This window comes from Odontesthes bonariensis, chromosome 2 (assembly GCF_027942865.1).
Source record: "Odontesthes bonariensis isolate fOdoBon6 chromosome 2, fOdoBon6.hap1, whole genome shotgun sequence".
NCBI lineage: Eukaryota > Metazoa > Chordata > Actinopteri > Atheriniformes > Atherinopsidae > Odontesthes > Odontesthes bonariensis.
The window spans coordinates 9,043,757-9,059,213 of record NC_134507.1 but is presented as its reverse complement, the minus strand read 5'-3'; the positions used below and the strand labels follow the sequence as shown (position 1 = coordinate 9,059,213).

At 44.6% G+C, this 15,457-nt stretch overlaps 1 protein-coding gene across 3 annotated transcripts in view; it reads left to right on the top strand.

Moving 5' to 3' along the window:
- ptk7b (protein tyrosine kinase 7b) overlaps window positions 1-15,457 on the top strand; it is a 62,778-nt gene that overhangs the window by 31,158 nt on the left and 16,163 nt on the right. For all 3 annotated transcript variants that reach the window (XM_075476024.1, XM_075476033.1, XM_075476017.1), the window contains exon 3: window positions 9,889-10,185. In XM_075476024.1, coding sequence (XP_075332139.1) covers window positions 9,889-10,185 — 297 coding nt within the window. The remainder of the gene's footprint in view (window positions 1-9,888; window positions 10,186-15,457) is intronic.

Genomic DNA, 15,457 nt, shown 5'->3' with positions numbered 1-15,457 from the left:
GAAAAAACACATCTTAAAAGTTTTTTTTTCTCCCCTAAATGAAATGAAAAAAGGTAGGCATATCGCCTGCTTGCCTGAATTTGTTTGGCAGATTTCGGTTTTTATTTTGAGTGCCTTGCTTGGGCGTCGAAGTGCATTGACTCAGAACAAATACAAAACAGAAACACTTCTACCATTGTTTTGATGAGGACGATCAGATTGCTTTTACCAGAGGAAAGCAGGAAGCTTTTGGAGAAAGGCCTCCAATTGCAGATACAGTTATTGTGTGATGGGCAGAGACGGCAAGAAATAATGAGAGAGGCTAAGATTTAATGGAGTCCTCGTTGTTTCCCGGAGCCACAGAGAGTGATTGGAGGAATCTAAATTTTAAGAATGGTAATTCTCATCCATCTGTCTGTCATTAAGAATTGAGTATGTCCTCCTTGTAATGTCTCATAAGATCAGGTGATTGATACTGCCCTGACGCCTTTCCCCTCAATTATCATGATTTCCATATTAGGAGCTGGTTTATTGGAGCTGATACCTGACATCTGACTGACCTACAGAAAAAAAAAACATCATAAAAGTCAAATATAACAATGTATCTCTCCTACACTCTCTACTCTTCCTCAAAGTGACAGAGTAACGACTGTAACAGACTCTGCTCTGATCTCGGTGAAGCAGAAAACCCCAAATCTTTCAACATAATGATGGAAACAGGCATTTGGGCTCTCGTCTTCTCCTTTTTAGTGTAAATGTTTTCCCTCCTTATCTTGGCTCACTCCCATCTATTTCGGGGTATTTGCCAGAGGGATCATAAAGTGCCATCACATTCTGGCTGGCACTAATGTGTGGACATGGCTGAAGAGCAGGCGTTAGCCAGAGCTGCCTGCAGAGAAGAGAATGGCATTGGCAGCCATGGATTCAGCACCCATCTGCTGCCGGAGCCAGCAAAGGGGACCATCATTCATTATCACTGATGCGAAACCAGTTCCTGTCACTGAACTGCGATCGCTGCTTTATGCACAGTTTCCCCAGCAGATCTGCATGTTTGGCTTTGGGTGGCGCAGTGTGGGTATTTTTCCAGTCTCTCTTTTTACTCCCTCGAAGACGTTCATCCTCACAGATCGCATTTCAGAAGATGGGAGACTTGGAAAGAGTATCCTGCTTCTCCCAGCTCGGTTCTCTCGTATCTGTTATATTACTCTGTCGAGGCCGCTTCTAACCCTGCAGCCCTCCAGCTTCAGTTTTTTAACTCCCTTTTTAACAGCAGACTCTAATCTGCAACATCTATCTGACTTGTGTGTTTTGTCTGGCTGCAAGCTGCTGAGCTCCTCTGTTCCACTCTGAGTTAATCTTCCATCTTATGGCTCATAATGGTGGAAAAATATTGAATGTGACTCCAGATGTTTGACAGTTCTGTTTCTTTATATTTAGTTTTATGAAAATAAAAAAAAGAGCAGTGTTAAATGCCATTCATGCCTCAACGGGGCAGTTCTAGTAAACGGTCTGATTCGGGCTTTCATGTCGCCTGTGAGCAGAGTCTTTGTTTTGTATTTATTTTTTTTTTGAAAAGAAGTCAGACATGCGTATCAGAAATGGCCGCCTTTATTCCTCACTGCTGCGTGTTTTTAGTCTTCCCTCTAAAAGTGCCTTCATTACTGGATTAGTGCCCACTTTTTCAGGACCAAAGAGACAAGTACGACCCAACCTGCCTTACCTGAATAAAGCCTAATCCTTCTTAATCTAATAATTGCTCCCATATTTTCCCCCTCGTCTCAAAAGAGCACAGCTGCAGGGGGATGGCTGTGGCTCCAGATTGCTTTGCACCATGGGTAAAAAAAATACCCACAGTCCCTTTCATGACCAGGATCAGATCTGTGGACACCGCAAAAGGTTTTTCATTGTCATCGTTCGGGCGTTCCAGACAAATTGCATGACCTCTTATCAGTGCTTCTGTTTCTTTCACCCCCCCCCCCCCTCAGGAACACGCAGGTTACGTGGGGATGCATTACACCGCCTGTGTTTCAACAGTACGCCTTTTATGAGTGGGTGTTGAAAATTGGTGAGAGCTGGCTGTGCTCAGATGTCTCCATTTTAGACGCAGCTTGACAGTTATGAAGCCTGGTGTGGAAGGACAGGGCGAGGGAGGTCGAAGAGCGATGTGGCTCGCATCGTCTTTGAAGGGCTCCTTCACGTGTTGTGAGCTCCGTCTGTTTAGAGCAACGTAGCACGATGAGGAATAACATGGCGATCTGAATGAAAGGAGTCAGTGCTTTGTCGCGGGAGCACGCACTACTTCAGACAGAAAGTATCATTTTTGATCTGCAAAATCTGTCACGACAGATTTTTTACTTAAAGCTCTGCATTTGTGAGGCATTTTAAAAAAAGAAAGAAAAAGAAAAGAATCCACACTTAATCAGAGCGTTTAACACAGCCTGGTTAAAAGCTGATCAGTCTGTAATGGATTCTCCTATTACGGTCTACACTGGCTGAACTGGTTACTAGTCCTGTTTCAGGTCTTGTTGTGCGAGGACTAATAAGGTAGTAATGTCTTAGGATGTGTGGCCTGTTAAAACACACTTGGAGCAGCGTATGGGTGGGGCTTAGCCAGCTCTTTGATGTTGTTGACCACCTCCCAGCGTGCTTATTAAGAGATTTATGGCCGTTTCCCCACCTCCCACTCACACTGCTATGTGAGTGCTTTTATTATTTTCCCTGACATGGAGGCCATATGGAGCCCTTCTTCATTTCAGAGACAGAGAGACCGAGGTGTGCTGGCAAGCAGCGACTCAGAACTGCACAGCAGAGGTGGCATAATTCTGTCAGTTTTCTGAGCACAGTTAATTTTTCATCCAGAGCCATTCTGATGATAAATGTAACTTTAAGAGTTGTCGAGCATCACTTTCGAAACTCGACTCAGTCCCAGATGACTGCCGCTGCTTTGTGGGAGAGTGTTGAAGAAAAAGCATAGACTCTTATCTACCTGGTGAGTTTGTATGCCTGTTGCCATGCCAGCGTTGCCTGGTAATAAGCTTGGGAGCAGGTCTTTGTCTAGTTGGTGCAGATCTGGCTGCCTGCTGTCAGAGGTGAGGCGGAGGGAAACGCATGAGCTGATAGTGATCTCGGTGAGGTTCGCTATGATGAGCGTTTTGCACACGGACATGTGACTCTGCAGAGTGAGATCCCTCCACAGAGCAATTACCTGGCACAATGAGAGCAGCCGTTGAATTTAGGTGGCGTGTGTGCACACTGGTGTCACGGCAGCCAGGCTCTGCTGCTTTGAACACGGTTTTCAATTAGAAGCAGGGGAAAGAACACAGATGGGCTTTGCAGAGAATACCTGAGGTCAATTTTTTTGGATGTAATTGGAAGAGACGGCATGGTATGGCTCCTTTTGTATTATTTAGATTTGGTTTATCTTGAAGGTGTCTGTTCTTCTATAATGACTGAGATTGAACTGTTTGAAAGTTACCCCGTGACAAGTTTGATAGAATTTTTTCTTTTATGATCTCATGGACTGGATTACAGCTGAAAATATGAATCTATTATTCCTGCTGTTGATCAGGACTGTTCACTTTTGAATTTCATTCAGTCGTCTGAAACATCTGTCGAGTCTGAACCAGCAGAAACATGTCAAACGTGTACCGGTTCCAGTTGCTCTAATTTCTGTGTTCATCACAGGGAACTGAGTGCATTTTTGTTGTAAATGAAATGCAGAAACTCCCTCTGCTCTTCATCATCTTTATTCACATGTGCAGATTTATTTTTTTATTTTTTATTTTTTGGACAATTTCCTGTTTTTATTCTGCAAAAGCTGAGGGAGTAGCGAGATGAGTCGGGCGAACCAAGCTTCTTTTCTTATAGTTTGACGAACACACACTATCCCTTTCTATCCATCCTGTTGGATGTCAAGTTAAATAATGTGGCCTGACCTCTTTGTGTGGGCTTTTTTTCTGCTTCACGCACCGCTGCTCTGTCCGTATTCAAGTTGAGTTGCAGTGCTATTACTGGAATTCAAAACTGTATAAAAAAAGAAAGAAAACAAAGTGACTAAGCGATCACCCCTAAAAAGCACTTTTAGCTAGTTAAAGTCATTGTGGACTTTGACAATGAGACACTTTTCTTGCGTCTCCTCAGTTCCCGTCTGACGCACTGTGCCTCAATATTTTCTTTGAGACACTCGTGTGGCCACATGTTAACTGTGACTTGTCATGATGTCATAGTCATAATACATCAGTGTGCAGTTAATCATGCTGCCTCACCTGCTTCATGCTCCGTTTGTTTTTTTCCGCTGTGTTTATTGGGCCATAAATACTACTGAAAAGACCTTCCATTAAGTTTCTAAGGGAGTCAACACGGTGCATAGAAACACTGACACGCACGTGCACACAAATCAGGTCATTTGTCGACAGGCCATGAAAGCTTTGTCAGTAGGCCTTAGTGCTTCCCATGACTTTCACTGGAGATGGGAGCGGAGGATAATCTGTCTGACATCTCTGAAGATGAAGCCATCAGCTCACTGTCTCGGGCTTTTACTTCGGCTCTTACAAACACACACTTGGTCGCACTGTGACAGATGGTTGTCAGCATCCGTCTGCAAAAGCTAATATAGCAATCATTCAAGAAGGCGCCTTTTTATGAGGAAAAATAGAATGGTTTGTTTATTAATAGAAGCATCTGGCATATGCTTTCAAACGCTCCGACTGATGAGGCAAAAAAAAAGAAAAATATAAAGAGAGGGAGAGACATTACGTTAATTAAAACGATTGGCCCATAGATTACAGCTAATGAGTTGAATGGGATGACATTTGTCTTTTCATCTGGAGTGACGAGATGTTACGAATAACGACAATGCAGAGAGAATAAGATTGTAAACAACCAAGATGAGACTAAATTAAGTCTTAGTTTGATATAAAAGTTTCTGATTGGTCCAGAATAAACTAGCTTACAGTCCCCTCACTCTGACGACCCATCTCCGTTGAACAGATCTTGAAACGAAACGATACGGTTCGTTGACGCGCGTGTCCTCTATCACACACTGAACCTCGATTTCGCTTCACCGTTTGACATCCACCCTGATCGCGTCAGCTTTGCATTCAGGTGAAGCAAGAAAAAACATTTCAGGAGCTGAAAACATGATCTCCAGTCCTGCCATGCCTTTGTAGTTTCATTTTTATTTTATTTTATTTATTTTGTTTTTTAAAGGATAATCTCATTCCTTCAGCCGACAGACGAAGCATCTGCTTTTTGCTGAGCTGGTTGTTTTTAATGTGTGAAGTTTGACCTCTGGAGTCGTGCAGCTCTCCTCCTTCATTGCGTTGGGTAGATTTTTCCACATGGCAGAGAATGGAATGGTGAGTTTGAAGTGATCAACTGTGTTTGTTGTGTCTTCATTAATAATGCACAGTGGAGAGGGAGATGACATTTGTCACTAAATACTTCAAATTCTTGGGTTTGAACTCCTGGGTATTTCAGTGTTTTGATAGAAATCAGCAGCACTTTATCCTGAGAGCCTGGAATATGCGTCTCTGAGGCACTGAGATAAATATCTAATGGCAGCCACGTGGAACACTCCAATCACTGTCTCACGCTCTGTCAGCAACACTCCGCTCTGCGCCTCCAAAGCTCCTCGTTCCGCCGCCCCATCACTCTAAAACTTTTCAGAGCAGCTGTCCAGTGTTGACACGGCGTGCTAAGAAGCTCTTAAACCACACACGGAAGGCCATTTGCGCTCCCACAGCGGGTGTGCCTGGAGCCGAGCATTTGTGGGCGCTGCCGTTTGGTGTCTGTGCACGTGCTGGAGTCTTCCACTCTGACCTCCAGCAGGCTCAGGCTTGTACTCAAAACATGCCCCTGCTAGGAAAAGGAGGCAAAATTTCCCAGATAAAATTGTGGTGCGTGACGGGCTGCTGGAAGCGCACAATCCCGATTACAGGATCTCCACAGATGGCATCATCTCCGACTCGACTGCACTGAAGGAATTCAGGTTCTTAAAGTGATTATTTCAGAAACGTCTTCGTCCTTTTTAACTTTCAAGTTCAAAGTCACTAGTTTCTCTTAGCTGGATGTTGACTTTATTGTTAATGCACACACACACCCTCCCATGCACTGCTTCCGACACCGTTTCTTCCTCTTCCTTTCCACCCTGTGTTGATACGTAGTTGATACAGTTGTTATTCAGTAAGAATAGCCCCTTCCTGCCTGTGGCAGCAGACAAAGTTGTGAAGGGAGGCTGCTGATGAGCTCATTATGGTGAGTTCTGGCTGTCGGGTTGACTTGAATGTAACTTCCACCTGACAGCCGCGCCAGGCTTAATGGGGTCAGAGAATCCCTCCGCACAGAAATTTCACCCGCTCAGCGCTTTCCATCATATCTTTAACCTACTTTCTGTCTCTTCCAATGTATTTCCAGATGTGTTGATTGAAATCCAAAGAAACTTGAACTTTCTCGAAAAAGTATGAAACTATTTATAGCTGCTCCTCTGTGTGCATTAGTGTTTCCTCATGGAAGCGTCGCTTGACAGTCGCGCGACTAGTGTCGGCGCCGAGGCCTTTCTTTGTTTTTCCGACGTGTTCGAAGTCATTCAAAATCAGAAATGATCAGAAACAAAAGCACCATCAGCGAACAAGAATGTTTGTAAAGTAGAAGGGTTACAAATGTACTAAATTAGCTTTTTGTTTAATGATTTAAAATTGAAAATGGGGGATTTAAGTGATGGACTTTTGAAAACAAGCCTCAGAGAGCAGCAGTATTTTGATCATAAACGTACCCTGCCTGTAAACACGTTGCATGTGTATTATTCCTCAGCGATGAGTTGAAAAAGCAGATCATTTTCTGCTTTTGATCCTGCAGCGGTGTGCACTGTTCTCACTCACCGCCTTTGATTCCACGTTGTTCGACAGGCTCCGCCGTTGCATAGAATGGTTTCAGCCTTCAGAACCTCCCCATCTCGCTTGGTTTGCCCTTTATCTGTAACTCTCCCTTTCAACTTGTTTCACTTTGAAGGAGAGTATGGATAGCATTTGCCCTTCTTATCTCTGTGAGCGTTCTCCGTCCTTCAGCCTTCACGAGACCACAAAAAGCGTGGCCTAATTCAAGTATCGATTTGGTGTGACAGACACAACTTCTGTGAAATTAGCGTAGCTGAGTGACTGTGTGATGGTAGTAGAGGGCATGGGCAACGTGGCTTTGTCTATATCACAGTGTTTATATTGTGCATCCCTTGCATTCCCGTTAAACGGGAAGGACTGCAGTGTGTTTGAGAGATGTAGGTCATGGTGCCGTCTCTGTTTGAACAGTAACAGTGAACTTTCTTCAGATGCGAGAGTCTCACTTCCCCCCCTCCTCCTCCCTTTCATGTCTGTCATCCTGTGGTATGTGAAACACCTTATCTGCCTGCGCTGTCTGCTGGGACTTTTTCCCGGAAGTCGTTCATCACTCGCACAAATCCAAGCGCACAGAAGCTCGCACTGCATGTCAGCGGCCATCTCAAATGAAACCATCCGTCGCACGCCACAGTCCCGCCACGCCGCCACCAAAGCTCCCGACCGTACAGGCGAGACTGCGCGTGTGATGGAGGTTGGCACGCTACCTCACCTCCCAGCTGTTGGTTTGGCACGACGGCAGAGTGCTGTCTCTGCACGTTGCTTGACGGATTGTTTTAGGTGGATGTCGGGGATGATGGTGCTGGTGTTTCCAACCCATCTGCTGCCTGTTATCCCAGCTTTACACAGATGGAACAAATCCACTGCTTCAGAAGGGAATTGTTACAGGCCATTAGTTTATACAGTAAAGGAGTTGTAACTTTCTTTGGTGCAATAAATTCTGTGTAGAATCTGTATTAGATGACCGTTCAGTTGATGTATTTATGACTTTCTTTGTTGTTGTTTTTTCATACTCGGAATAGATAAGTTATCCATTTGACAGACTTTGAGAGATTTTCTTCTCTCCGATTTGATGTTGATGTCAAAGCTGTTGGTAAGATTCTCACTTTCTGTAGGAAGGACTTCTTCACCTTATTAAACTGAACACGTTAGCCTTGCAGGGATGAGTTTGAGCGCTCTGCATAACAAGCACCGTTCAGTTTTCCTGCACTCACTGATCTCTGCTGCACATCTGCTGCAGCGCTGTTCAGCTGTTGACTCAAAGGAAATCTTTGCTGTTTATGATCTTGCTGTGTCTTGCTTGTATTACCCTTAAAGCGATGCTGAATGTTTCAGCCATTTCCTTTCTAGGCCTGGACTGTGCTTTACCTGCAGCATGAGTTGCTGCTGCTGCTGACTTTTCTTTTTTGCTCTGGAACATATTTGGGATTAAGGTGATCCAATCTGTCAGGCACAGATTGTTATCAGTCCTATCAGTTTCATATTATACACACATCTCTTGTTTTCTCTTGCATGATCCCTCACAGGACATGCAAGGCATTGATGCTCCTAGTATTTGGGGATCTGCCCCTCCCCCCTTTATTGTCTTTTCAGTGTGGCCTCTGTGGAAAAATGTGTGTTTGCCTCTGGGCATTTACTTAGTTCACACATTTTTTGTTTGGCTGTGTAACGTCATGTATGAGGGCATTTAAGGTGGAATTTAGCCTTTTGCCCTCCCAAACTAACCACAGCCTCCCTATAGTGGTGTCCTGTTTGAGCAGCCTTTCTGCCCTGCTGCACCTGACTGTCGGCTCAAAGCACCTGCAGCCGGGACAAAGGTGAGCCTGATGAAGGACACAGTAAAGGACACAGTAGAGAGTGGTGGGATGCAGAGGGTCAAAGACTGAAGGATTACCTTGGATCATCTTCAACAGGCACTTTGATTTAACATTATTGAAAGATGGGGTTTAAAAAAAATTTTTTTAGAAGCTATGAAGACCCACAAGCACACACACACTGTCATGCATGTGTAGGCATGCGTAATTGACTCTATCAGTGGGCCGTTCCTTGTGATAACAAACCTTGACATCGGGTATGATAACATTGTGTTGCAGAGGGCAGACGAGGACTTGCACGGACACTTCTGGAGGATGGATGTTCAAACATGAAGGCGGCGTGCGGTTTGAACCGCTGCTGAGAGCCATCGAGGTTTAAATAAATAATAAAAAAATAAAAACTCTGTCACAAAACGGCTTGTAATAAAAACATATTGGTGACGTAAAATGTTTGAAAGTGAAAGAAAAAATTCTAGTACTGGTGTTTTATAAAACACTATAATATAGCAATATGTCTATATTAGAACAGAGTCTGCCTGTTGTGTAAGGGAAATATTTGTGATTGGTGCTCATTGAGACGTAACGCAGCTGAAAAAGTTCTTGTCATTTATATTAAGTTAGAAAATGAAGTAAAAATATCAAAATACCATTTTTACTATATTCTACTGTTTTCATGTTCTTCTCACTTTCCTCCCACAGCAGCTTTTGCTTTTGTATAATGCAACATCCAATCAAACCTGCCTTCTCTGTGTATTTGGACAGGACTGAATCAAGTCTGTCTGTTTATTCCACATAGCACTAAAGCTGTCATTTTCTTCAGTTGCATGGGGGGGGGGGGGCGAGTAGTAAATGGAGCAGAAACCAAAGCTTGTTCACAGCACCGTGGGGTGAAACAAAAGATTTAAGTGCGTGAGGATACAGTGTGTGGGCAACACATCACGTTTTGTTTGAAATGCACGAGCTGATAATACGTGCAACTGCCGGAGCACGAAGAGGAAAAAGTACACTCTCCATGTTGGGTCTGATCGTTTTATGGCCAAATAATTCACAGCGAACCATTATCGTCTAAACATCACATTCTTCCACAGGGCTAAGTGGTTGCTGTACACTTTATGAACGGAAAAAGCTGTAAAATGTTAACAACAGCCCCAGTCTAATCCTCTTGTCATTTACTTTCCCTTCTCTTTTCTTCCTTTTTTTTTTTCCAGTTCTGTCCATCCAGGCTGCTGCCATCCAGTTCACCAAGGAGCCCAAGTCCCAGGATGCCTTGCACGGCCGCAGCGCAATGCTGCGCTGCGAAGTCAGCGACCCGGCCGACATCTCGTACCGCTGGCTTCACGACGGCCAGTCGCTGAGGAACGACGAGAGGCGCTTCCAGGAGGGCAGCAACCTCAAGTTCACTGCTGTGGATCGGCGGCTGGACTCGGGGAACTTTGTGTGCGTGGTAGAAAACGCAGCCACGGGACAATTTCTCCACTCCACCAATGCCTCCTTTAACATTAAGTGTGAGTGTTTAGTTTCAAGCTTTTCTCGCCCCTTCTTCCTAAGAGAACCCCCTCTGATTTCTCGAGTGAAAATTGCCAGGTGACAGGGTTTCATAATGGCAGCAGGGGTGAGCATCCGGTTTCTGGTTCAGAAAAAAGCAAAACAAAAGTGACGGTATAAGATGACGGGCAGTATGAGCTGGAGGAATGTTTCCACCTTGTTGCCTCGCTTTTTGTGGCTCTCTCTTTCTATTAGAAACTGGATATGTGTGCCACCAAGCATGTGTTTCTTGTTGCCTTTTTTTTTTCTCTCTCCTCTGTTGTGTAACACTGTCTTTTCCCATATACACTCAAAAGGCTTTTGTCAGGAAATTACTGAGTAGTGTAATTTACCTCCCAGCTATGTAATTATTTAGGTTTAGATTAACACTGCCCCCTTTGCTCCTGCTTCTATTCATGTCAGGCTCTCTACTTAGTCACTTTCTAACTTATTAAAGAGAGGCACGCTAGATTCTCAATTCTGTTCAGCCTCACAAACAGACATGAGCGACCGTCCTTGTTTCAGAGGAATCCGTGGGAATATTACCCAGATCAGTGTGGTATAAATAACACCCTTGCTTGCTTGTTGTTGAGGGCCCTGAGGTATCAGTCCTTACTAAAAAAGCCTTTGTGTGTCTTCAACTCTGAGTTTGTAGTGATACCAGCCGGGGGAAAAAAAAAAAGCAAAGTGGGATAAAAAATGTCTCCATCTGGAATATGTTCTCCTCCCTGGCTACGTTCAGCCTGGAGGTTTTTCTTTGTGGCGATGATACTCGTTCAAAGGCTGATTACTAAAACAGATGAGTGCCCAGACCTCCTTGTGGCAGACTGAGAGGCAGGCTGAGAGGGGAAAGGCGGGAGGGAGATGGCGATCTGTGATGTCGAACACCATCTTTGAATCCATGCAGTTTTTTTAGCCCGACAGATCAGACAGGAACGCCAGTTTCCCTAAACCGTGTCTAATCTGAAGGAAGCTGCTGTTATATGTTACAACTGCACGTGATATAGGGTGTCAGTAAAGTTTTAACTGACATACTCCCACAGATTAAAAGGAAAAAACAAGTTAAACGAGAAGCGCCAGTTCTTCTTCAGAATTGCCATCATGATCCAGAATAAACTGTATTTATCTGCCAAGTCATTAACATTCCCACGCACCATTGATGATCTTCTCATTTCAACCTACGTGGGTGTGTGTTTGTGTATGAGCAACGGTGCTTGTGGATTTCCATTGCTGAGAAGTAGCACTGATCTCGTTTGGAATTTTAGAAATATCCATATGTGTCCGTGATTTGCATTTCATGTTAATCACGGATGACATTCCTGCGTTGTCAAAAGTTCATCTCGCTCTGCGATTCTCCCCATCGAGTGCAAAACTAAAACAATGAGCCGAAAGGCGACCCGCTCGTATTTTGTTTGATCCACTCTTTCTGCTCCCTCGTTCATCATTTCTAGATGTAGAAGACGGCCTTTGACAGAAAAAGTTCTTAAACACACTCCTTCCCACACCTACAAAAGGTGTTTTCCACCCCAAAAAATCCAGAAACCTTCAATTAGTGCAGAACTAATATAAGGGATTTTTCCCTCGGAGGTAAAAGTCCCTCTTTCTCTGTGTGATTTGAGATTCCTGATGTATCGTATGTGTGCCTTTGAATTTTGAGCTCTTCAGTTCTTCCCTTTAGCCCAACTCCCATTTTGAATAATGTCGTCATAATTATTCCATTATTATTATTCCATAAGGTGCCTGCACAATTATCCACGTGTAGGTGACGGCTGAATTACCGGTATGTCCCATAGCCTCAATATCAACGAGAACCATGAAAATTTCTGGATGAAAAAATTCCAAGCTGCTGACAAAAGTCTCTCGAGTCTCTTTAAGCGTGATGATGACACAAATCAATCTAACTTTGACCAAGATGACTTTAAGTTGAATGACAAAGTATTTCTCCAGATTTAAGGTGAACATAGAAAGTTCAGCTCAAAAGTAAAGCAGTTGATCAGTTCATACAGCGTTGAAATGATTTAAATTGCGTACCTTAGATGCTGTTCTGCCTGCGTTATCAGTGCTCTGCACGTTAACATTCAGACTGGAGCGGTTATATCGACAGCTTTGTATTAATTTGATAAGAATGCGGCCACGAGTGGATTCTTTAGGCATGGCTTCAGATGGCAGCCAAGCACAGTAGGACTTCTGTCCTCGATTTAAAAGAGGTCATCTGCGGGATAGCACACTTCCCACCAAGCCTAAAGTAAGGAAGCATAACTCACACCTAACCAACTGTGTGCTGCATCTGACTGTGTTTATCGACACTCAGTGCAGTAATACGCCTGTTGGCTGGCCATCTCTGCGTGACTGTAGCTGGATCCAACCGTGTTTTGACTGACATGCCCATATTTACACAACATGAATTTAACGGACGATGGAGCCGCACGCAGCTTTAATGTAAAGGACCCCCTGGCATTAGTCCCACCAGTGCATCCACTCATCTGTGGGCAAGATTGCGTGCAGAGTAGTAAATGTTGGTTACACGGAGGGGTGGGAGTGTGTTCCATATGTTCTGTACATGGACTGAACTGGAGTAGATTGATCGTCCTCCCCCACTGAAGAGTGAGAGCTGAATCGTCCTGCCAGTAGTGATTCAAGAGAGATTTTTCTCTTTGTCCCGTCCGGTCACTGGGTCTTCATGGCGTGACTGCACCCAGCAGTGGCGGCGGGCTCTGGCACCCTTATTGTCAGTGGGTGTCTCTGTCCCAGAGGCAAAGCTTTGTGTAGGTCTCTGAGAAGATGCAGTCTGACAGTGTTTCTGGATTTGGTGACACAGCTTGCAGAAATAAGGACAATATTCAGTAGCCACCAAATCGGGCAACGTTGTCCTCCCCATTCGTTCTTTAAAGTCCCAGAGCAACTTGGCTTTGTCACACAGCATGTGTCCATAACCTACTTTTTTTTTTTTTTTTTTTTTCTTTTACCAGCAGAGGCATTTTCTTACAGGCCAGGATTGCAGTCCTACTTTTTTCGTTCCTGTCACAGTTCCCGCAGCTTGATTCCTTTTTTTTTTTCTTTCTTCCTTTTATGTTTTTTGTCAGTTGACCAAATCCAGCTTCTCATGTGCAATGACTGAAGCTCTCTGTCAGATTCTCTTCTCCAGAGTCTTTGCCCAAGTGTCAGAATGCCCCCCCCTCTCCCCCTCTTCTCCCTCCTGATTTGACACAGCAATAGCATCTCTCTGTGGCTCCAGCCCGGCTTGCTGACCTCTGTCAGCCGCAGCTGATAAAATCTGACACTCCTCTGACTGAAGGCCGAGCTGTTACGTATGTCACAGGATTGTGCTGGAGTGTTTTATATATACAGTGTAAGGACGCTCAGCTGTGTGTTTTGGGTCTTTTTCATATCCATATGTGTCTGTCAGTCAAGTCTTAGATAAGATCCCTGAGATAACACACCCTGCCCTGGCCCACTGTTGCAGAAGCCTTTCTCCATGGCAACAAATCAGCTCACTGAGAGGAACAGACTCACTTTGAGCTGAATGGTGAGGGATGAATGGTCTGAGCATCTGCCTCGACTTTATCCTCACAATTCATCTGTTATCATCCCCATGTTGATGGCGCTTCCTGTTCTGCCTCCAACATAATAATTATACGCCCCTAATTATGGCGTTAGCTGCCAGGCCTGCTCCAACACTTAGTCATGCAGAGAGGGATTACGGGGAGGTATTTGCCACTAATAGGTTGTGAAACTCTGCCTTCTGTTTGTCGAGCGGACAGCTGGAGAAAGTTGAACTATGAATGAAGCTGTACATGGAGGCTTAGACTGCGTGGCTGTTATAAAGTCCAGGGCAAATTGGAAGTGAGGTGATACTAAAGTGGATTAGGAGTGGAAGAGGCAGTATGCACCGTGTTGCTGGTACACATAATTATCGCACTGTGAAGATTTCTTGACGATACAAATAAAATATCATCAGATTCTTTAGATACAGTATCTCAGAGATACCAGCTGTCACCAAATACTTGTTTGCAGCAGATTGTTGGTTGGGATGTGACGGCAAATGAGACGCGTTGTTCCTTCGCACCACTTCTTAAACTGCGTCTTCGTGACTCATTGTTTCCCCATCTGGTTTTCCGTCCCTTTTCCTTTCAATGCGCTAATAACAGGTCTGCTTGAGTGTCTGGCCCCAGGTCCCCATAGCTGAATTGTCCTTCATCGCCGCCTCCTCCTCCTCCTCCTACCGAAGCTGTTGACCTTGAATGAGAAACACAACCACTTTGCTCAGATACTTTCGCATGTTTGCACGCATGCATACAGGCACGTTCTCATCATCCGTCTTACTCCCCTATACGCAAACACTTACCTCACATAGAAGTGATAACAGACATAAAGATTGACTTTTTTTTAACTGCAAATTGAACAAATTGCTCACGGACACACGCAGTTGTGGAGCTTCTGTTTATAAAAACGGAGCTAATGAGCAGCACCTGCCTCAGATGGGAATATACGTGAGGGGGGGGGGGGGGGGGGGGGTGAGGTTGAGGTTGAGGCCTTGTTACTGTAGAGGCATATCCCATGATCCCTTGGAGTGCAGAGCACTGCCAGGTTCCCTTGAAATGTATTGACGGGTCTTTCTCTTCTGGTCCATCCGACCTCACACGGACGCTGCGTCTCTCCTCCCCTCTCCACCTCCGTCTCAGGTTCGCTCATGCATGCATATTTCATAGATGCAGCAGAGGTGCAGCAGGCTCTCTGTTGGGCCACAGGACTGAATGTCTTCCACATAAGCATGCACTGTGTACACACAAACCCCAACAGGCTCATGATTACACCGAAGCAACCCAAACAAATATCAGCCAACACATGTATGCATCCTGTAACCACAGCGTATACACTTACTGCTTGGTATGCAACCACAGCTTTGATATCGTCACATAAATAGCAATTAGCCCTTGTGTTCATTCAGTGTAAGAATTAAGTATTTGTGTAGCCAACATGCGCAGCAGCAGAAGGGGAATTTCAGTAAGATGGGAGTCTGTTACAGCAAGTCTAACGTGTGACAGAGTGAGGAGACTTTGCTCCCACTGAATACATACTTTATTTGTTGCCATTAGTGGCCGTCTAGCTCAGCAGCAAGTAGTGATTCTGTCACCAGATTAGTGGGAGTTTCCTGTCAAGTCAAAGACAACATTTTTACGACTGGCAATTTCTAGCTAAAGAGTTGGATGAAAAGATTAGCTAAGAATAGGAACAGTTTGACGAAGGATGAAA